Source organism: Durio zibethinus, chromosome 14, assembly GCF_047325235.1.
Source record: "Durio zibethinus cultivar Kanyao isolate XHJ-2024 chromosome 14, ASM4732523v1, whole genome shotgun sequence".
Classification (NCBI taxonomy): domain Eukaryota; kingdom Viridiplantae; phylum Streptophyta; class Magnoliopsida; order Malvales; family Malvaceae; genus Durio; species Durio zibethinus.
In genome coordinates, this window is record NC_143175.1 from 25,010,539 (window position 1) to 25,033,273 (window position 22,735).

General features: G+C 33.9%; 2 protein-coding genes and 2 pseudogenes across 6 annotated transcripts; 2 read left to right on the plus strand and 2 right to left on the minus strand.

The window, feature by feature from the left end:
* The first annotated feature begins 190 nt into the window (after window positions 1–190).
* LOC111294546 (uncharacterized) lies at window positions 191–2,525 on the plus strand. Of its 3 annotated transcripts, XM_089744125.1 has the most exons (7): window positions 191–334; window positions 424–566; window positions 669–719; window positions 1,147–1,368; window positions 1,496–1,598; window positions 1,805–2,389; window positions 2,494–2,525. In XM_089744125.1, the coding sequence occupies exons 1-6, from the start codon at window positions 249–251 to the stop codon at window positions 2,352–2,354; spliced, it is 1,155 nt and encodes a 384-aa protein (XP_089600251.1). In that variant the 5' UTR covers window positions 191–248; the 3' UTR covers window positions 2,355–2,389; window positions 2,494–2,525. The 3 variants fall into 3 exon arrangements, with proteins under 3 accessions (XP_089600251.1, XP_022743645.2, XP_089600252.1); XM_022887910.2 differs by lacking the exon at window positions 2,494–2,525 and having other exon boundaries at window positions 1,805–2,489; XM_089744126.1 differs by lacking the exons at window positions 669–719; window positions 2,494–2,525 and having other exon boundaries at window positions 1,805–2,489.
* Window positions 2,526–3,017: 492 nt separating this feature from the next.
* On the minus strand, window positions 3,018–5,686 carry LOC111294265 (glucose-induced degradation-like protein). Of its 2 annotated transcripts, XM_089744128.1 has the most exons (9): window positions 5,530–5,686; window positions 5,293–5,348; window positions 4,875–5,018; window positions 4,285–4,358; window positions 4,075–4,129; window positions 3,945–4,007; window positions 3,720–3,847; window positions 3,378–3,464; window positions 3,018–3,227 (listed from the first exon to the last, which is right to left on the minus strand). In XM_089744128.1, the coding sequence occupies exons 1-8, from the start codon at window positions 5,573–5,575 to the stop codon at window positions 3,386–3,388; spliced, it is 645 nt and encodes a 214-aa protein (XP_089600254.1). In that variant the 5' UTR covers window positions 5,576–5,686; the 3' UTR covers window positions 3,018–3,227; window positions 3,378–3,385. The 2 variants fall into 2 exon arrangements, with proteins under 2 accessions (XP_089600254.1, XP_089600253.1); XM_089744127.1 differs by having other exon boundaries at window positions 3,018–3,464.
* An 8,381-nt stretch (window positions 5,687–14,067) lies between these two features.
* On the plus strand, window positions 14,068–16,767 carry LOC149515184 (L-type lectin-domain containing receptor kinase IV.1 pseudogene; annotated as a pseudogene).
* A 2,417-nt stretch (window positions 16,768–19,184) lies between these two features.
* Window positions 19,185–22,722, minus strand: LOC149515185 (L-type lectin-domain containing receptor kinase S.4 pseudogene; annotated as a pseudogene). Its single transcript, XR_016327867.1, has one exon. The product of XR_016327867.1 is annotated as an L-type lectin-domain containing receptor kinase S.4 pseudogene (transcript).
* Window positions 22,723–22,735: the final 13 nt, after the last annotated feature.

The window sequence follows — 22,735 nt, forward strand, 5'->3', positions numbered from 1 at the left end:
CGATCCAATCCAAATACAAGGCTCAGGTCATAAAGGTCAATTCAGTCCACAAATCTGATCTCGGTGGTAGGCGGTAGCCCTTTCGGCCACCTTCTAAAGAATTATCGCTCTAAAAGGAAAAATCTGGAATCCTCTGGATTTCTCCCTAAATCCTCTATAAAAGGAAACTTCCAACGGTTAATCGTCTCTTACTTTTGAATTCATCTGCAAGAAAAACGAAGACAGTGATTTACTTAGCATAATATAATATGGCTAAAGACGGACCCAACTGGGATGGATTGCTGAAATGGAGCATTGCTCACTCTGATGGAACTCGACCCACCCGTAATTTAAGGTAACCCCATCTTTTTTTTTTCGATGGCATATTTTTGCCCATGTTTGATTGATTATTTAGTGGGTAATTTTTTTTTTTTTTTGGTATAGTGAGGAGGATAGAAGATGGTTTATGGAAGCGATGCAATCGCAAAGCATTGATGTGACTCAGCGAATGAAAGAGATAACTATGGTTATGCAAACTCCAGAGCAAGTCTTGGAAGCTCAGGGAGTTACTGCTGCTGATATTGAAGGTACTACTACTGCAAAAACCCAGTAGTTGTTCTCAAGGGTTTTTTTTTTAATTCTGGGTTTTTAGTGTAGCTTTGTTTGACATACGTATTTGATGGTGGCAGATATGTTGGATGAGTTACAAGAGCATGTTGAGTCTATTGACATGGCCAATGGTAACTTTTATCTTTTTACACTTTTGAGATTATTGCCGGGTTGTTCTTTCCTAAGTGTTTTCTTTTAATGGAATGCTTAATTTGATTGATTATTAATAATTGTCCTGTTAGCTATAGTGTTTGGCTGCTTAGAATTTTAATATTGTATGCAAAGGGAATCTTTTTGTGTTTTATGTGATAAATGATTCTATAGGATGCTACCAATGATGGGATTGGTATTTTTCAATTTCATAAACTGTTGCATCATATACCTTTTCTTTCTCTGTTCCTGGTAGCACTCTTGCAAGAATAAGATTTATTTATGAAATCGAAATGGCTAAGTGAAAAATGTTTCCCCTTTATTAAGCCTTCCATGCTTTTCAATTGATCTCTAGCCTGTTTGTTTATTTCCTCTTTCAAAATTATGCGGTCTATGCATTTGTGGCAGATCTACACTCGATTGGTGGTTTGGTCCCTCTCCTTGGTTATCTGAAGAATTCACATGCCAACATTCGTGCAAAAGCTGCAGAAGTTGTATCCACTGTTGTACAGAATAATCCTCGGAGTCAACAGTTGGTTATGGAAGCAAATGGCTTAGAGCCTCTCCTTTGTAATTTTTCCTCTGACCCTGATGTAACTGTTCGAACCAAAGCACTTGGTGCAATATCTTGTGAGTACAATTATTGTTTTGTAGCATACATCTTATTGTTATTAACACCAATAAATTCGGTTGAACATGCTCCTACAGAATCTTGAAAGTTTTTTGACATGACATCTTTTTTTTCAATTGCTTTCAGCTTTGATCCGCCACAACAAACCTGGTATTGCAGCATTTCGACTTGCAAACGGTTATGCAGCCCTGAGAGATGCTTTGGGAACTGAGAGTGTAAGATTTCAAAGGTAATCTTAGGATCATTCTTTGCGGTCCAAGTATGAATTATCTTTTTGTTGGTAATAGGTTTTAGGGTTTCATTTTAGATGTTTTTCATGTAAAAATATGTGGAATTTAGATTATCAAACAGTTTCCTAGTTCAATGTTAACGAGTGCATTGTTTTTCTGGTTAGATTCCTTTTGGTTTTCTCATTTAATTGCCTTTTACTTCCAGGAAAGCATTAAACTTGATTCAGTACCTGCTGCATGAAAATAGTTCAGACTGCTATGTTGTAAGCGAGCTGGGTTTTCCCCGCATAATGTTGCATCTTGCCTCTAGCGAGGATGCAGAAGTAAGAGAAGCTGCTCTCCATGGCCTTCTTGAGCTTGCTCGGGACAAGATAGGTGGAAACAATTGTGCATTAGGGGAAGATGAGAAATTGAAGCAACTTCTTGAAGAGCGAATTAAATGTATCAGTATGATGTCTCCTGAAGATCTTGGGGCAGCTAGGGAGGAGAGGCAGCTTGTGGACTCCCTTTGGAATACATGCTATAAGGAACCGTCTTCTCTCCGAGAGAAGGGACTTCTAGCTCTTCCTGGCGAAGATGCACCTCCACCTGATGTTGCTAGCAAGCATTTTGAACCTCCTCTCAGAGGTTGGGCTGCAAATCGAACTGGAGATTCAAAGGCCAGTACAAAAAAGCAAGAGACTCCTCTTTTGTTGGGTCCAAGCCCTCCAAATGATGGTGCTGATATTCAAGGGACTAGTAATCATGAAGCATAGTTGTTTTGTGGCTAACGAAATTAGCACTAGAATTTGTTTGTTTTCCTATCTCGATTTGTACTCTCTCTTTTTTTTTTTTTTTATCATAAAACTTGAATTTAATATATGATTGCCTCTGGGTGTGTATCTTCTCCACCAGCGTCTTGGAAAAATTACATGCTTTTTCTGCAACCCTAAACATTATCACTAAGTAAGAGAAGTTGCTAGGGAGAGCTATGAGACTCGCATCACGTTTGCATTGCAAGTTGTTCATCGGCCACGTTTCAACTTTCAACTCAATTGATCAATGATCATGAGGCCGCAACTGCATAGCCAACTAGCTAAAGCAGGTGACTGATTTTTCCTTTTTTAACTCGGCAAAAACATCTGCCAGGTCTACTGAAAAATTAGCATACCCTTCTCCCATCCAACCTTGCTTACTTTATTTTACATTTTCTCTTCCGAAGCAATTTTCAGCGGGTTCCATCTGGAAGGCTGCATCTCCCAACAACTGTGCGCAACACAAGATCGCCATGTGCTGGGGATTTGTACTCAAGAGCCAAGCCCGCGGGAACTTCCCTTTTCCTACCTTGTGGTGGAAATGCCTAACCAACTAACAATCAAGGCCAAGCCTCGTACCATTCAAGATGCCTCATAGAAATTATTTGATTATATAAGCTACGGTTTTGATAATAAAATCAGATGGGATTAACTTGGTTTGATTATACACTCTAACCATTAGCAACTTTCAAGCAACAATCAACATAAAGCATCATTTCGATACAAGTCAATGAACATCTCATATGTAGTGGCCAGGACATTACATTCAGCCCAAAAGATTTTGAAAAAGATCACTTCCTTGTATTCCAAGTGATCATTGCATTTAAGTCTCTCCTGTTGCAACATGGTAAACTGGCAAATCAAAATGTAAATCACGAATTTCGCATCTATCTGAGAACTTCAGTTTACCCTGTTATATATATGTATATATATATATATATATATATATATACATACATATATATATTGGATTCAACAGCCTACATTCTTATTTACTGCAATTCATATGATGAAAAACTGAATCCCGATCTTCCTTCATTGGTGGATTTCAGCTCAAGCTTCTGAAAAGGACTGCAAGTTCATTGAGGCCAATTTTGTCAACAAATTTAACACAAAAGAGGAAGGAGAAGGAAAGAGAGTTGAACATAATGATTACAAGGCAAATTGATATCGTATAATCTAGTTAATTGAATATTCTGGTCTTCAACGAAAAGAGATAAGCATTTGCCATAGTTACAGGTTTGCCTTATTAGTTGGAGAATGAGAAAAGAGTTAAATAGTAGTTAATTAACAAAAATATAGAACACCAAGAAGAAATACAGATACCTGCTATTAGGATCGTAATAGAAGCCATTGATAGAACCATCGCTACAAGAGAAGCAAACATAGTAAAACCCAGCTATGGTTAGACCACAGTCTGTTCCAACATTTACAAAGTATTGCTCTTTCCATCTCTGAACCAGAAAAATAAAAGAAACAGAAAGTTTCTACTTATCAGTCAACATTTAAGGAATTCTGAGAAATTAATGAAAATAAATGAGATCAAATTACCATAAATATGTATGGATAATTACTCAGGTCCAAAGATTTCCCACCATCATTCTCTACTTGACTCTGAAAAGAAAAGGGCTAGCTAAGTGAGCACAGTTCTGCATACAGGGTACAAGTTCTAAATCCTCACCAGGAGTGGAGTAAATGATGGAAACTTTGTCCAATGCCTTTTATCATCCTCTGGCCTGTTAAAAGATTCATAAACTTGTTAAAGGGGGGAAATAAATTATGCCAACTGTTCCCAATATCCATGGAAAGGATTGCTTGTAGGCAATTTTATGCAAAGAAGCTCCATTGTCAAAAAAAAAAAGAAAAAAAAGAGAAAGAAAGAAAAACATACGACGCTTCCCACTTGCCAGTGTAGAAAGTATAATTCTTTGTATCAACAATCTCCCCTTCCCAAAAGGTTACAACCTGAGAAACATCAAAAAGTAAAACAAAAATGCTACAAGAGGTAAGATCAAAATTTCTGCAGTTTGAATAGATTTCCCATTTTTGGCTGGAGTCAACAAGGACGCATTTAGGAAACAATTGCAGAAGTGATAACAACCGCTTACAATCTGAAAAGAAAAATGCATAATATCTCTTTATTATCACATGCCATATCTTGTAGGCTTTATATAAAAGTAAAACCATATGCATTAGTGTCCCTTGTGTATATCATAACAATAAGTGATAATACAGATAAAGTTTTGGCAGGAAAAGTCCATGGAGAATGAGAAATGAATATGGACGAAGGAATGTATCATCATCTAGAGTAGATGACAATGCCCATGTAAAAGTTATAACTTTAAGCTTTTTAAAATTAAACATTGTAGAGATTCATCAAACATTGCAAAATTAAACAACCATTACATTATGAAACTTAAGAGGATGCGTCCAAGACAAACATTTCAAAACCTATCCAGATGGTTAAAGCATTCCACTTACTGGTGTATCGGCCATAGGAACATTTAGAGCTTCCATAGTTCCGCAAAGATACCCATGTTCCAGATCACATCCTTGTATTCGGACATTAACTCTCCAAGCTTCCTCCTTTTGTAAACTCGAAACATTTTGAGTACCAGAAAATGCCTGCAAATCAAACTATGATATACCCAAGCAATAAAACATAGTAGCATATAGCAAGTTTCATTCATAGTTGGCAACAATACTCTCCATTCAACTACCCCAAACCAACTAAATATTAAAATTTAAAACAACAAAAACAATACAAAAATAAATCAAACACCTATAACACAATGCAGTGTAAATTAATTCATAAGGGTATTAAAGAATGCAATTAAAATTGCAAAATCCAAATAAATCTATTACTAAAGTTAAAAGAAAGGGGAAATTTTTCATTAACCTGTCCAACACTCAAAAGTGTATAAGCTGGGGATGAAGTATGTCCAGAATTTGTACCTTCATAGTTAAACAAAAATATCAAAAATAAAAGAAAAAAAAAAACAGAAACTTTATCAACCCAAATCAGATTAAATTATAAAAAATTAAAAAAAAAATCAGCCATTACCAAAACCCTAATGCAATTGAATGGAAAAAAAGGAAAACGAAAGAAGTAATTTTTTAAAAAGCGGAAAAAAACCTGAAACTTGAGAAGGCGCAGAGCTCTCCGCGACTCTCACTGGCATTGTTTTCGATTTTTGTTGATTTATTAATATTCCCAAATGAAATCGATCATCAGCTTGAAACTCGGAAGTTTATAAAAGATCCGGGTAGAAAATTAAAATAATAATAATAAGTTTATCCGGTTATCTTACGATTCGATCAACCCGACCCGACATAGAAAATTAAAATTAAAATATAAGGAAACCCGGTTATCTTATGGGGTTTTTTTGGGCTAAAATTGGATGGGTTATAAATTATACATAGGGCTGGCAGCGCAAAAGCCTAATAAAGAATAATGGGCTGAAGTGAATCTCAATTCAAATACATTATTCAATTTTAGATTTCCCAACTACCTAAACAAAAATATGCAATTCCGATACATGTTTTCTTTTGCTTATAATTTAATAAAAATTACCAAAATTTTGTAAAATATTATCAAACTTCTAATAAAAGTTACTTTAATACCTTAAAGATTATCAAAACAAATGTTATCAGATTTAAAATTATATCAAAATTATACCAAAGGTTGACGAATGAAACTTGATCAAAAGTATATTTAAAATTATTAAATTATATAAAAATATGTGAAAATCAAAATCATGTCACAAATTACCAAAATTATATCATATGTTATTAACATTGTATACCAAAATTTATATCAATATATTTTTTTATTTAAATCATGTCATGTATTTGCATTAAAAAAAATAATTAATCATTCATAAAACATCGCATGTATGAATATAATAAAATAAATATTCATCATTGATTATCTATGTGATGTTTAATAAATAAATAATTTTTTAACAATATAATTATATGATATAATTTAAACAAAAAAACATATACTAACATAAAATAATTATTCCATATAATATTTTTGTAATCAAACCATAATGCATAGCATAGATACAATTGATCAGTTAGAACCATAAAGCTCTATAGGTCACATTTATTTTATTAGACTCTTCTTCATCGATCCCCTCGTTAGTAAAATTCTCGTTCTATTCTATTTCTAACACTAAGTTGGATAGGAAAAGTTAAAAAAGTTTTCTTTCTCATAAATTTATCAAACACCAATAGTTCACAACCTTTTACTTCTAGATTTTCTTTTAGTTTACCTTTTTCTTTTTCCCTTGTAATTAAAAATCTTTTTTTTTTAAGTTAGATTTCCTTTATGAAATAAATTATTTTTCAAAAAACAAAAGAGTCCAAGATGCAAATCTTCCAATTGTAAATCCTAAAAACCTATACTTTCTTTTATAGATCTATAAAAACCCTTTTGAAACCAAAATATTCAAAAGAGTATGTTCAAGCCATAAAGTTTGATCAATGTATCTATTCAAGTCACAAGATTTGATCAATGTATTCTCTCAGTTGGATCTCAAAAGCATTGTGTAACTCTTCAGATTTTAGAAGAATTCTAGCAATAATGGCTGGACCAGGAATATACTCACATTTACTTCGATGCTATTAGAATAGCTTTGAATTTTAATGGTAGAAATAGTATTCCTGTTTGTACTAGGATGACCTTGTTGGATACAAGATTCAAAGACAATCAACATACAATAATTGGCATAGTTAAGATGACGCTTAATACAGTAATTATCTTCTTTACAATCTTCCCAAATTACAACATGTCTCTCAATGATCAGACATTGCTAGATGCTCTAAAAGTTTAAGTATAAATTGTAAGAATTGATATGAAAGGATTTCAGGTAACCCTTCACTACCAAATGGCATACAAAATTCAAAATCATGCCATAAACTTGCCCCTACCTAACTCTGGTGATGCTGTATTCATAAAGTTAAAAGCTGCAAACAAAAATCATAGATGTATTCACATTCCAAAATAGATCTCTAATAAGAACTTGCTACTTTACTTCCTAAATCGTGGATAGCAAGTTACTAAAAGATTTGAAAAAAAAAAAACCCATTTAACACTTTGATCCTACCTACAGGACAAACTCAGATGGTACTATGACAATTAAGTTTGATCATAGCAAAAGAAAATAGATTCTTACCAAAACCATCTTCCCCCACATAGTTTATGATACAACCATGTCATCAAACAAAATATTCTAGTTACACACTTCAAGTCTGATGAAAAACCTGTATACGATACAAATCTTCATAAGGACACTACAATTGGGATATTGATTACAAATGCAAAAGATGTTAGAAAGACAGCTACAGAAGCTTCCTTGATCATGATAATGATGAACCTCTAAAGAAACCAAAGAAAAAGTCTTCCCAACAAAAGTTGAAAGAAAGATATGAAAAAGAAAACCTTAAAGTTGATATCCTTGGTAAACCCTCAAGAAAGTTTAACTATTATGTCATTTATCCTAAAAAAGAAAAAACAAAGATATTTCCAAAACCCTGCAATATCTAAGCTCCTCAAAAACCAAAAACAAACCAACCATTACCCCAAATGTGTATGATACAACTAAGCCAATCTTATGATTCAAAATTTTCTCATTTCCAAGAATTCGACAAAACCAATGCAAACACATTCCAAAAATCCTAAACCCCACTAATAGAGATGAATATGGAAATTAGAAAAGTGTTTCTCAGGCAGAAGTAGTTTTGAACTAGCAAACTAAAAATTCTTTTCAACAGAATGCATACTTGACTATAATAAAGAACAAGTTGAACCAAGTTAGTCACCATTTTGACCAAAGTCTCATTAATCTTCAGAATATTATTTTTGAAATTCAATCAAGAATAATAACTCTAGATTAAGAACTCAGATACATGACTAAAACCAATATGGCTTTACTTATGCTTTCATAAAAAAAGAGAAAAAAATAAAAAATTTCAAGATTCAACTTACAGATTTTTAAAATTAGCTTCATTAGAAATAATAACTAAAAATAACTTTCAGTTACAGTATCTTCACTCTCATCAATACTGGAATGCATGATACTCCTTATCAAGCTTATACTATTCCTCTTTACCAACCATATAACTCAACTCCAACCTCACGTCCAAAATCTTTTTTCACACCATATTAGTACAAATTTCTTTCTATATCAACACCCTCACAACTAATACAATATTTCACTCCAATATCAGATCAAGCAAAACAACCTTTCTTCAAAACAATTGAAAAATGAATTCACAAATTTAGAGAAAAATAATCAGTTGACCAAAAACCTAAGAGAATTGTAAAACAACCACTTTCATAACCTCCAAAACCAAGCTTAAGTTTTGTTCTTACCCCTTTTAACCCTATACTTCAATCAACACCTGAACCAGAACCTCTAACACAACATATGGTTTCTTCCACACCAAACATTTTTCCAGAAATGTTACAATAAATAACATAAGAAAACATTATTCAATTTTTCATTGAAGATATATTTCCCATCAGATATGAAAAAAAATCCTAGATGAAAAGTATTGAGTCAAATAACTTAGATGATTTAGATGAAATACTTTTTTAAATCTTCATAACTGAACAAATAGTTGAAGTTTCAGAAGTTAACCTAAATGTGCATAACCCTAATGTAATGAATATGGAACAATAACCTCCTTCAACACAGATACATGTTCCTCATTCCATATCAAAGTTTTCAATTTTCACAATTGATGATATTTCTCATTCTAAATCACCCTCAAGATTTTAAAAGTTCCTAGCATTGAGGCTTGTTAAATTAAACTCCAATCACAATGTTACGATGAACACAATTTTAATCAAATTTGTCTCAAGACTAGTTGAAACCTTAAAGAATTTTTAGGGTAATATTAGTGAATATAGACAACTATAGTTTTTTCAATGCCCAACAATCATAGAAGTTGTATCCTAGTTTTTAACAATATTTTATGGCTAAGAAACCCATAGATTAGAAAAAAATCAAAGAACAACTCTTCAAGCTAAAATGCTATTAATTTCATCCAAAAGATCTTGACAGACATTACTAATAGTTTTTCTAATATTTTTGTATGCTTAGTGGATTTGATGATGTCAACTTGAAGCAAGTTTTTATTAATTCTATTCTAGAAGAACTTGCTTAATAAACAAGGACTCAGCTTAACCTAAGATCCATTGATGTCAAAACCATGAATCTTGGTGATATTTATAAGATGATGATAAAAACCCTTGATAAAATTTATAAAGAGCATAGATACATTGCAAACTTGATGAACAACTCCAAAAAGTTAGAAATACCATGTTCTTACTCTTCTTCGGAACTACAGATCAAATATTCTTTTAAAGATTCAAAAAGCTGTTTAGACCTACAGAAAAGCCTAGAAGATTCTAAAAGTTCAAGTTTGGTAGGAAAAAAAGATACATAAAGCAAAAAGGAAACAAATATTTTCTTTGCAATAAACCAAGATATTTTGCAAAAAACTACCCCAAGTCAGACAAAAAGTCAGTAAATATGATACATGATATTGCTAGTATCTCTAGTATTAATCTTTCAAATGATGACTTAGAATCAATTTTCTCCCTCAATGATGAATAAATTAAGAAACCATTGTTCATGATCAAGTAGTATGATGATGACAGCTTAGACTCAGACTTAAAGGATTATTCATATGATCAATGTTTTGAGTACATATCAATATAATAACTCCAAAAAATTCAAACCTTTCAACCTTTAAAAGCACCCTTAGCTCCAATATGCATCTTTATCCACAAACACTATATTTTTATAACAGTTATAACTTTCTTTGTCATAAGTGCTGCCTAAACCATAGTCAATCCCATTGTGTTACCAAAAATTTTTTAGAAAAAATTGAAAACCTTCTCTGTTGATGAGAATATATTTTTTGTAGATTTTATTAGCAATCCTATTACCCTTCAAATATTCTCAAATTGTTAAATAACTTAAAAAATTTTAAAATCATCACTTTTACAAAAAGACTTAGCTATTGATTTTGATGTTATTGTCAATATACTAGATTTAAGACTTAATAAAAAAGGTATCAAGTTTAGAATTTATTTTTAGCTTTAAAAAAACCTCTCAAACCTCTTCATGATTCAGACAAATTTATTCCAAGAATACAAACAAAAGTTCATTCAGATTTCATGTGTAAAAAATCATTTAGAGTTCCTCAAGAAATGTCAAACTCATTTTGGTAAAATTCTGATTTTTTTATTTCCTTTTCTTTTAAAAAAGATGAGAATGCCAACCCAAGCTCAAGAATTGATAGAACTAACCTCTTTTCCATGGGTGTATGAAATATTTTATGTAAATAAACATTCAAAACAAGTTCATGAAAAATTTAGATTGATAATTAACTATAAGTTTCTTAATGTTTTCCTTACAAATGATAAGTTTTCTCTTCCTAACAGAAAGTCATTGTTCACAAATCTGTCATAAGTAAAAATTTTCTCAAAGTTTAACCTCAAGGCAGAATTTTGATAATTGGGTATACATCCACAAGACATATAAAACAACATTTTGCATTCTCAGAATCATTTTTACTAGACAATTATGCCCTTTGGCCTAAAAGTTACTCTCTCATTATTTTAAAAAATGACGACAAAAATTTTTACTCCCATTCTTAATAATGCACTTATCTACATTATTGATATTTTACTATTCTTTTTAAATATCACATCTCATATACAGTCATTAAATAAGTTTTAGATGATTGTTCAATAATATGGGATAATGCTTTTTAAAAAAAAAATGATCATTAGTGTCTCAGAAATTGATTTCTTATGAATGCATTTGAAAAATGCTCAATACATTGCTCAACCTCACATTGCTAAGACACTTGAAGATTTTTCTAATGAAAATTTTCCAAAAAATAAGTACAATAATTTTTTGGTATCATTAACTACATGAGTGAATTTTTCTCATATATTGCTTAGATAACTCATCCTCTTATACAAGTACTAAAAAAAGAACCACTAAAGTGGTTCCAAAAACAGACAAAGTTAATACAAATGCTAAAGGTAAGATCATAGTCACTTTTACTTGAAAGATTCCTCCATATCGTAAAATGTATTGCAAATAGGCCCAAGTGATAAATTTTGGTCGACAATCCTTATAGAAGAAAAAGATGAAACCAGACAAATATGTGGACATAAAATTTAAAGATTCAAAAATCCATTACCACTATATGCTAAAAGAGATTTTAGTAATGAAATATAAAATTAAAAAATTTGAATTTCATCTCATTGGATACCATTTTCTCAAAAAATTAGATATGTCAGCCTTTGATCATATGCTCAATTTTAAGAAAAAACAAATGCCAAAATGCATAATTGCTCAGATTCTCTCAATGGTTTTCAAAATACTCTTTCACTATAGCACATATAAAAAGAAAAGATAATATTCTTCTAGATATGTTATCCAGACCTCTTCTCTAAACTTTATTTGAGTTCTTTGAAGATTATTCTTATAATCTTCATGATGAATCCTTCACCCTCACTTTCATCTTCAAAAACCTCATAATTAATGAAAAATATTTTTTTTACCCTTACCTTTATCAATCATATTACAAATCGTTTATCCCCTACGTAAACTTTAAACCTATGTTTTTAATACATAATCTTCTTTCTGATGTCTAACAAATAATTGCACAAAAGGCCATTGACAGTTGTGCAAAAGATCTCATTTTTAAAATACAAGCCAAACTTATCAGAAAAAGAGTTGACCATGGTATCAAACCCATTGGACTACATCCCAAATACCTTTTTTTCATCTCTTCCAAGTACCTCACATAGTTAGATTGTTCAAAGAAGCCCTAATTTTTTTATGGTACCTATGTCAACTCTACACCATTGCCATTGAATTTAGTTCAGCAAAACTTACGTGGGCTATCATTGTCTTAACCAATACAGAATATCTAGATCCGAAAGATATTGCATTTGAAAAATTCTTACGATGGTTCAACACCTTAAACAAATGGCTTAACCTTACCAAAAACTTTTCACAACTTTATCATATCATCTTTATATTCCACAGACTTTGCCACATAGGAGATGATGGTTTTGTCCTTTTTCAAGAGCACTTGAATATCTATGTATACAATCTGTACTCTTTACATAAATCAATATTTTTATATTTGGTTAAGTATAAACACTTGCTCAATAGTTCTGCAAAATCAACCATATCTTTTAAATCCCCGAAAATTTTCTCCTTTTAAAAGAGAACCATGGTAGTGGTACCTTTCCAAAATACATTTAAAAGCTATAAAATCAACTTGATAAATGGACTCTTGAGACCCCTTCAATAACTGGTGGAGTGACCTATCTCAACAAATTTTGACCTTTACAGTCCAATGAATTAGTCCAATTCCTAACAAATCCCTACTGACAGAGCCTAGAAGATGTTGCAAGAATAAAAAAAAGATTAAAATATAAAATGTACAGCCAGCTATTCCAAAACTATGACAATGACCCTACAGACTTTGAAAAAGAGTTATTTCAATGGGCAAACAACTATTTATCCATCCAATACCTTGAAGATTTTTCAGAATGACACTGAAATTCAGTCATGGTGCTGAAGCAAGCAGAAACCCCCTGTTCTAGTCCAATTATATCTAATTATATGTGATGTTGTTAAAGATGCTTTTTAGACTCCCCCATAAACCCCAAGATAAGATGGTGACACATCAAGCTTTGCTATTGTCAACATCAATTTTAGTGTTAACTTTATGTCTACGTTGTTATTTGTTAAGTCATGCTTAAGTCGTATTCAAGTCAAGTCTACCTTTTTAAAGTTTAATAAAGTAAAAGAAATCTTACATTTACTCTATTAAAGCTACTTTATTAAAATTACTTTAAGTATAATCGATTGCTTTATGTTTAGTCGTGGACCTAATGTCATTATTATAGGTTTTGTTTACTTACTTTTTCATTGTATAAATTTGTAAATCTTTCCTCAAGAAGGCAAAATCGCCTAACTTTTCTAAGAAGTCACTTGTATGTTTTTTCTTATAAAATATGTTTGGCCCAAACCTCTATTTTCTTTTAATAATTCCTTTCTTCTTCTTTAGTTGTTAGGTTTAGAATCAGAAAAGGTTTTTCTATATCATGGTTTACAGTAATACAAGTTAAGTATACTCTGTAATTGTCACAGTATTATAAATTTTCCACATCAAAAAACTTTGTAGAGTTGTTAAATAGACCATTGATCCACCTAGTTAAAGAAAAAGTTATTGTACTAAGGTTTTATTGAAATAAGCTACCATAATGAAAAGCGTATCTCTATAAAAATCAGGCCACCAATTCGACGTTATACTAAAATGGCAGCAAATCTTGAACACCGATTAGAATATTTTGATTATATGTTTGAACGATGGATTGCTTACGTTTGATATTACCTTGATGTGAGTAACTGATCCTCCTATAAATAGTTGATAGTTGATTTTTCACTTTTATATTTAAAATTATCAAAAATTAAATTTTAATCATTAAAATTTAATATTTTATTAATAAATCATGATTTCATTTTCAAACTCGGAAAAATTCAGCTTAAACAACAAATTAAACACTATTTAACAGCATAAAATAATCTATTATAAATCTTTGCTTTTGCCTCATGTTTTCTCAAATTTGTATGTTTGTAGTAGTATCTTTGCCTTTGCCTCAAAATTTCCAAGTGATTGTTATTAACATTAGTTAAACTCAAAAACTGAAATCATTATCGCTTACAAGGGGTTGACCAAAGCCCATCTTGTGGAAACTTCCATGTTGAACTTGATTTCACGAGGCACCTATGTCAGTGGGTCCCAATGCCATTGAGATTTGCGTGGGGACACTGGCGTTGAACACGTTGGTCTTGTACCCACTCCATGGTATGTGACAGCAACTTCAAAGGGTAAAATATCAAGTTTGCTTTGCAATGGCGCCAACGTTAACAAATATACAAGTTGAAATCATTTTCATAGAGATTAAAGTTTTGTTTTATAATTATAATAACCAAGTAAATTTTGTTTTTTTTTCTATGGTGTCTTTTGTCGACTTAGCTACGTTTATCAAACTAGGGGGTCGAGTAATTGAATGGCTGATGGATGAGAGATTCTATGAACTCTCACACTAATTTCAAGCAGTGTTACATGATCGAGAAATAAATAGAAGCCAAAGAAAAACGAAGACAAAGAGGAGATCAGGGCAATTGGCCATGTGTTTCAGATTTGCAATTCTGCTAACTCTTCTGATAAGCTTAGCAGCCGCCGATGATGTTGATTTCATCTACAATGGATTCCGGTCGGCTAATCTAAGCCTTGATGGCATCGCAGAAGTCACTTCCAATGGACTCCTACAGCTTACTAATGAAACCACGCAACAAATAGGCCATGCTTTCTACCCTTACCTTGTAAACTTCAAGAACACAACGAACGGTTCAGTTTTTTCCTTCTCTATGACCTTTGTCTTCGGTATTGTTTCTGAGTATCCACATCTCAGTGGTCATGGAATCGCTTTCGTGATTGCGCCCACCAGAGGCCTCCCTGGAGCTCTTCCAAGCCAGTATCTCGGACTCTTCAATGGGTCCAACAATGGCAATGCTACGAATAATGTTGTCGCTATAGAACTCGATACGATACAAAATCGCGAGTTCGCTGACATCAATGACAATCACGTTGGAATTGATATTAATGGGTTAAAGTCTGATGCATCTTTTCCTGCTGGATATTATGAGGATGGCAGCCGCCAGTTTAAAAACTTGTCGCTGATTAGTGGGCAACGGATGCAAGTTTGGGTCGAATATTATGGTCTAGAGAAGAGAATGGATGTCACTTTAGCTCCATTTAATATTCCTAAACCCAAGACTCCACTTTTATCTTTGTCTCGGGATCTTTCTTCAACTGTTAACAATGAGATGTATGTTGGTTTTTCATCGTCAACCGGTTCTATTCTCACATCTCATTATGTTTTGGGTTGGAGCTTTAAGATTAATGGTCAGGCGCAAGAGCTTACCCTATCTCAACTTCCCAACCTTCCTCGGTTAGGACCAAAGAGGAGATCAAGATTTTTGACAATTGGTTTGCCTTTGATTTTAGTGAGTTTGGTTTTGGCAGCAGCTTTAGGTGTGGTTTATTTCATAAAAAGGAATAGAAAGTTTGATGAAGTTGTTGAAGATTGGGAGCTTGAGTATGGGCCTCATAGATTCAAGTATAAAGATTTATATATTGCTACAAAAGGCTTCAAAGACAAGGAACTATTGGGTGCTGGTGGATTTGGTAGGGTCTATAGAGGGGTTCTACCAACCAGTAAACTTGAGGTTGCAGTGAAAAGAGTCTCACATGAATCCATGCAAGGGATGAAAGAATTTGTAGCAGAAATTGTGAGTCTTGGTCATCTCCGTCACCGGAATTTAGTTCAACTCTTGGGGTATTGCCGGCGTAAAGGTGAGCTACTTTTAGTCTATGACTACATGCCTAATGGAAGTTTAGATAAGTACTTGTATAACCAGCCGAAGGTGACCCTGAATTGGAGACAAAGATTCAGAGTCATCAAAGGTGTATCATCAGGATTGTTTTATTTACATGAAGAATGGGACCACGTTGTGATTCACAGAGATGTTAAGGCTGGCAATGTTTTACTAGATGGTCAATTAAATGGAAGATTGGGAGATTTTGGCCTTGCTAGATTATACGATCATGGAACGGATCCACGAACAACTCATGTCGTGGGAACTCTCGGTTATCTGGCACCAGAGCATATTCGAACTGGAAAAGCCTCACCATGCGCCGATGTGTTCGCTTTTGGGGCATTTTTGCTTGAAGTTGCCTGTGGAAGAAGGCCAATAGAGTCACAATCTCCAACAGAAGATGTAATTTTGGTCGACTGGGTTTATTCTTGTTGGCACAAAGGTGATATTCTTGAGGCAAAGGATCCAAAATTGGGTACAAATTATGTAGCAGAAGAAGTTGAGTTGGTCTTAAAACTTGGGTTGCTCTGCTCTCACTCAGAGCCAGAAGCAAGGCCAACCATGCGCCTAGTTGTTCAGTTTTTAGAAGGAGATATTCCTTTTCCGCAAATATCATCACTTAGTCTCTCTTCCAGTGGCCCAACATTTTCCCATCGAGAAGGCTTTGATGATTTTGCCATGTCATATACATCTTTTATTTACAAGGGATTCTCCCATTCATCTACATTTGCAGAGTCTACTTTCAGGAAGTAGATGATTGTAAACTTTGCTCTGAGTTTTTAATAAATTCTAATGCGTTGCTTTGTGTAGATATTACTAGACAATGACCATCTTTTCCACTATTTAGACATTGAAAATTTGAAATAGAAATTTGCTGCAAAGGTTCCATCTCTATTTCCTTTAGATTATTATAGTCCTGAACCTGGTATTTGTGTTTTTAGATGCATATTAAAGGAATCCAAGATGTCTGCTGTTGATCCTAATTTCAATTTTCAAACACCTTTCTCAATGCCAATAATGTTGTTAAATTTGTTAATAGCAGCTGTTTTTACTTAGCAGGTTAATGCCATAAAATCCCATTAATCTTATTGTTTATGATTTTTTTTAAATGGTTAATCCAGAAACACTATTATTGCAAGTTGGCAAGCCGGTCGAATATTTTTGTATAACCATGTTTTCACATATGTTTAGTATATTCTGAGGTATTAAAGTGGGTGATTCGTGATCAAGGAGAGGTTTGAAAAAATGTGGATTGTGTCCAATCTACTTAAAGTCGGCTGTAATGACACAGACGAGGTAATTAGCGTGCGAAAGAACTTGTTTGTAACATTGTGATCCTTGGAGATGTCTGTGTCAAGTGAGTAATAATTTCTGACAATATAACTCATTTTGTATATTAGATGTATTTTCATGCTTTGCAAGTCAAGTTTTAAGATTTGTTGTCGTGTGAGCCGAGCTGCTCGAGGAGGACAAAATCCTGAAAAGGTCAGAAAAAAAAAGAAAGTGGTTAGTAAGATCTTAACGTGTATTGATGCTCAAGATTGAATTTAAGAAAAAATAAAATAAAATAAAAATTTAAGAGTTCAAGATATATTAAAAATACATAAAGAATTTTAGGTTTAGATTACCCGAAATCAATTTAAAAGATTAAAATTAAACTCGTAAGAATAAGTTAAAGTGATAATTAATTGTTTGATTAATAAATTAATATTTTCAAACATTAGCATATAAGTTATTGAGATGATCAAATTAACATAAATTTTAAATTTTTAAATTGGCCTAACACGTCACAGTCAAAATAATTAAAATACTTGAACTTACCAATTGACTTATGCCAAGGAGTGAAAAATTCATTTTCTACATAAAGTGGCCCTAACAGTCATGATTCAGATTAGTCTGATTTAGACACTAATAATTTCGATAGCTGCCTTGAAGGCATCTGGTCCTTGGTTACGATATAATATTTGTACTATCCTCACCTACAGCATGACTTTTATCATGATTCTAGTGGATTGGACATATGGTCGTGGAGACTCATTGTTTGGAAGAGAGAAAAGTCTCAAAGGAAAGAAGATTAAAAGAGAGCTCCAAGCATGGCAACAAATGCGAATTTGAGCCTCTGCCAGGCTAATACTGTTAAATTCTAGAAAAAAAAAACCAATAATATATTATTAAAGATAATCGGTTAAGTTAATTAAATTTCAAATTTTCAAAATTTAACTCAATTATTTTATTTACATAAACAATTTGTTCCAATTAAATATAATTTATTCATATAATTATGTTTAGAAGATAGCTTTTAACAAATTTAAAATTTGAATTGCAGCATTTACAACTTTTTTCTTTATTATTCGACTATAACACTGAAAGCCATAGTGGAATAATAAAGATTCAGGGGTTGAAGATTGATACTTCATGGCCATTGTCCCTGCATTTGCTAAACACTGAATTTTATGAGAGAGTCGACGTTAACATTTAACAAGCCGGCCGGCCAAGAAAGGGACATTCTTGTAGCGCTTGGTAAATTATCAAATTCCATGGCAACCACGATAAGGACATTTAAAGTAGTTTGCCCCTTCATAATAACCACAAAAGTATCGTTTTGCCATGGCTGAAAAACAGCACAGCGGTCTCTCTGAAAACCAACCAGGTGAGTTGACAGATTCAACCCGTCTCACCAAGTTGATTGCTTCCCTTCTTCTCATATCAACAAGTTTCAAATTTGATTGTTCAAAAGATCTGACATCTTTGATCATTAATTTGGCTATGGAGAGTTGTTTTCTATACTCGGAGACGGCTCCTTGTTGAAGCCTGAGGAAACCTCATAGTTTTTAAAAGCATATATATTAAGAAGGGTTATGTTATTAGAGCTTAAAGATGCAATGGTCTTTCCTAAAGTTTTAAAGTTTCTAAACAGCACCAACCAATCCACTAATAAAACTAGGCCCACCTCTGCAAGTCTTAAACCTGAACCTGATCCCAACGACTATTTTGAAAGAAATGCCAGTAATCGTCATTATTTTGTTTAATTTTCTCTATTTTTTTAGCAGTAAAAATTTTTTTGGCTTTACCGCATATCTCTCACTTTTTGATCGATCCAAATTACAAAAGATGATATTTTTAAGAATTTCAAGGATATTTTCTGATAATAAATTAATTGCTTTAAAGAAAAGGAGTGGAGATATAATAATTATGGATTATGGTATAAAGACTAATGCCAACTAATTTTTCTAATTTAATTAATGACAATAACGCAGTAAATATACAAGGACATTAGTTGTCACATCACTAATAAAGAGGCAGCTGGTGACAGCTGCAAATAGAAGGAAAACTCATTAATTCCATCACATATTTTCTCAAACATGTCAGCAAAAATAATCGTCATCGAAGAAGAAGAAGAAAGTTGCGAAATATCAATGTCGTTTTCCCATTGGTTAAATTTTTCCTCAATTTTGCATATAATCCAAGCTCAGCCTTGGGGGAAAAAAAAAAAAAAACCAGAAAAGAAAACTACTTTTCAAACACATTACGCTATGTCACTACCTAGTTTCTCTAAGAAGGGAAAGTGAAGAGGTTGAAGGAGCACCACTATTACTATTGTCCATGAATGAATATGAACTCATTTGATCAAATGAAGAGGAGGGGAACGAATGCACAAAAGCATCAAACCCTTCTGCAAAACCTTTCCCTGGTGGCCTCAAATTTACCGGTAATTCAGCCTCTCCATCAAGATATCTCACTACTTGCCTCATGCTAGGCCTTGCCACGGGCACATCATTTGAACAAATGAGGCCTAATTTAAGCACCATCAACATTTCACGTTCACTGTATTGGCCGTTCAGCCTAGTGTCTACCACATCAAGGAGTCTCCCTTCTCTGAACTTCTCCCATACCCATTCAACTAACACTAATTCCTCAGACACTGCCTTGGGGTCAATGGGCCTTCGCCCACAGGCAACCTCGAGCAACAGTGCGCCAAAAGCATACATATCGGAGCTTGTTGTGGCCTTTCCTGTCTTGGAGAGCTCTGGTGCTAGATACCCCAATGTGCCAACCACCTTAGTTGTTCCCGGATTTGAACCATGTTCATACAATCTTGCCAGTCCAAAATCTCCTAATCTTCCATTCAAGTCATCATCTAATAACACATTACTGGCCTTAACATCTCTATGAATCACAATTTGTTCATAGCCTTCATGTAAATAGAGAAGCCCAGAAGCAACACCTTTTACAATCCTGAATCTCTGCTCCCAATTCAGGATTGTTCTTGGCTCATCAAACAAAAACCTATCCAAGCTGCCTTTGGCCATGAAATCATAAACAAGAAGAAGATCACCTCTTCTCCTGCACCAACCCAATAACTGAACCAAGTTTCGATGACGAAGCCTTCCAACACTAGCAATTTCCGATACAAATTCACGCAAACCCTGCTTTGATTCATGAGAAACTCGCTTGACAGCAACTTCAGTCTTTGAGTTTCGAAGCGTTCCTTTGTAAACTCTACCGAAACCACCGTGCCCAAGTAAGTTTTTATTACTGAAACCACCGGTTGCTTGCTTGAGTTCTTGATAAGAGAATCTTTTTGGTCCGATCGCCAGCTCCCAATCTTCAATCACATCTGCGTTCTTGATTTTGATAATGAAATAAATGGCAGTGGATAGAGCAGTTATGACAAGAATGACAAATGAAATTGAGACACCAACCATCAAAGCTGTCTGCTTTTTAGGCGGTACGGGAAGTGAAGGTAAAGAAGATAGATCTAGAGCCTGAGCTTGTCCATTGATTTTAAAGCTCCAACCTAAAATATAATGCGAGCTGGCGAGTAACCCAGTCGAAGCTGAGAAACCAACGTACATAAACTCCTGAAGAAAAGGTGAAAGATCTACATGAAAAGACAAGATCGGCACTCTCGGTCTTGTAGAATTTGGTGCGATCGTTACATTGATGACGTTTTCAACTGAATCATAATCGATCCAAGCTAGGATTGGTTTTCCACTCATGAGAGTAAGATTTTGCTTTGTGGAACCATCCGTGTAGTAACTGGCAGGAACCGAGGCATTTGAGTCCAAGCTGTTGATGTCAATGCCAATATGGTTGTCGTTGATGTCCTGGAACTCAAGATCCTGAACCGTGTCGAACTCAACTGCAACGAGATGGTTAGAGAAGTTACCGGCATCAGTTGTGTTGAGGATCCCAAGATATTGCCTTGGAAGTGCTTTGAAATCTTTAGAAGTGCTGATTGTGAAAGCAAGGCCGTGACCACCTAGCTTTGGATACTCGGGAACTATAGCCAAAGCAAAGGAGGTAGAAAAGGAAAAAGCTTGGCCATTGGTTGAATTCTTAATTCTAAATGGAGAACTATAAAAAGCGTGACCCAGTAAACGACTGGTGTCATTGGTTAAGCATAGCAGACCGTTTTTTTGGATCTGTGCAATTCCAGTTAACGTTAAGTTGTTGGAATTCGAGTCTTTGAATCCAAGAAAGAAGAGCTCCGTTGGTTGTGAAGAAAAAACTGCGGTTAAGAGGAAGAAGAGAGCAGACAGAAGTGGAAAAAAATAAGCCATGGTATGGACAAGAGAGAGTGAGATCAGGGCAACTCGATCAAAAAGGATATGAATTTGGACTACTTTGGTGAGAAGAGAATGTAAGCTCGGAAGAAATTATGAGCATTTTAGGTAGTTGTTTTTGTTGAAATAGAAAAGGGTTGGTGAAACTTGAAACAGATCTAATTAAAGATAGAGATTAAAGGGAAAGTGGTGGGTTTCTAAGCAGAAACATTGAGCATCATTTTAACCAATGCTCGCATGGGCCAATAGGTACGGGTAACGAAAGAAAGTAAGATAGGTGACGCTTTTGAAATATGAGTTCTGGTTTTTGTCGTGTTTTGGCACAGACCATACCGAGTCAGAGTTTGAGCTCTAGACGAGGAAGCAGCAGGAGGTGAAAAGGTTTCCTTATCGTGCGCGTTCGTGATCGTCCTCTTCTGATTAGCCCACATAGCCTCAGAAGAAGGGTAAGCGACGTTAGTGGACTAGACCGAGTCAACGAATAAAAGTATTTAGCTTTTTCCTTCGAAAGATATTTGTTTAACAATTACAGGTTGCTTAAAACAAATTCGAAATTTGGGGGTTCAAGTTTGAGCCTTTAGGGCCAATCTTCCTTTTTTAAATTGTTGGTCGGTTGAAAAATATAAATTCATGACTCATTTGAAATATATTATATGTAAATTCATAAAAGGCGTTGTTACGGCCAAGATGGGCTAAGCTTTAATAGGACCCAAATTCTATTAGTTTATTCCCCACCCTATAATTCAGGTATGGATAATGGATTGGTACAAACAACAAATAATGATAAAACTAGTACATTTCTTTTTAGATTAGGCCCAAGCTAACTAGGCTGGCCTTGGGACATATCCTAAATTTTAGCTTTAAATGAAGGAAAATTATTTGAGCCCACAAAATTAGGGCCTTGGTTCAGTTGGGCGGTTTCTGACCTAAAACTAGTTTCAAGCAAAGACCGTACATTATGTAATTAGCCCATGGTGAACTTGGATTCAGGTATGCAGGGGCCTCGTTTCGGGTCGGTGTGCTTGGGTTAGAGTATCCAATCGACAAGTCTCAGGTTCAAGGGCTGGTGAGAAAGAAAAGAAAGAAAGAGAATGAAGCAAAGCAAAAGCATGGTTTTGTTTGATAGTAAGTTCATGACTTAATTGTGTCTTAACAGTTCATTTTGGGTTTGAACCTCATGATTTTTTTCTTGGTATTATTAATCTTTATTTGGAATTATAGGATTATTTGGTCTTATGTGAGACACTAAGCATCCTATCTACTCCAGGTTTCATTT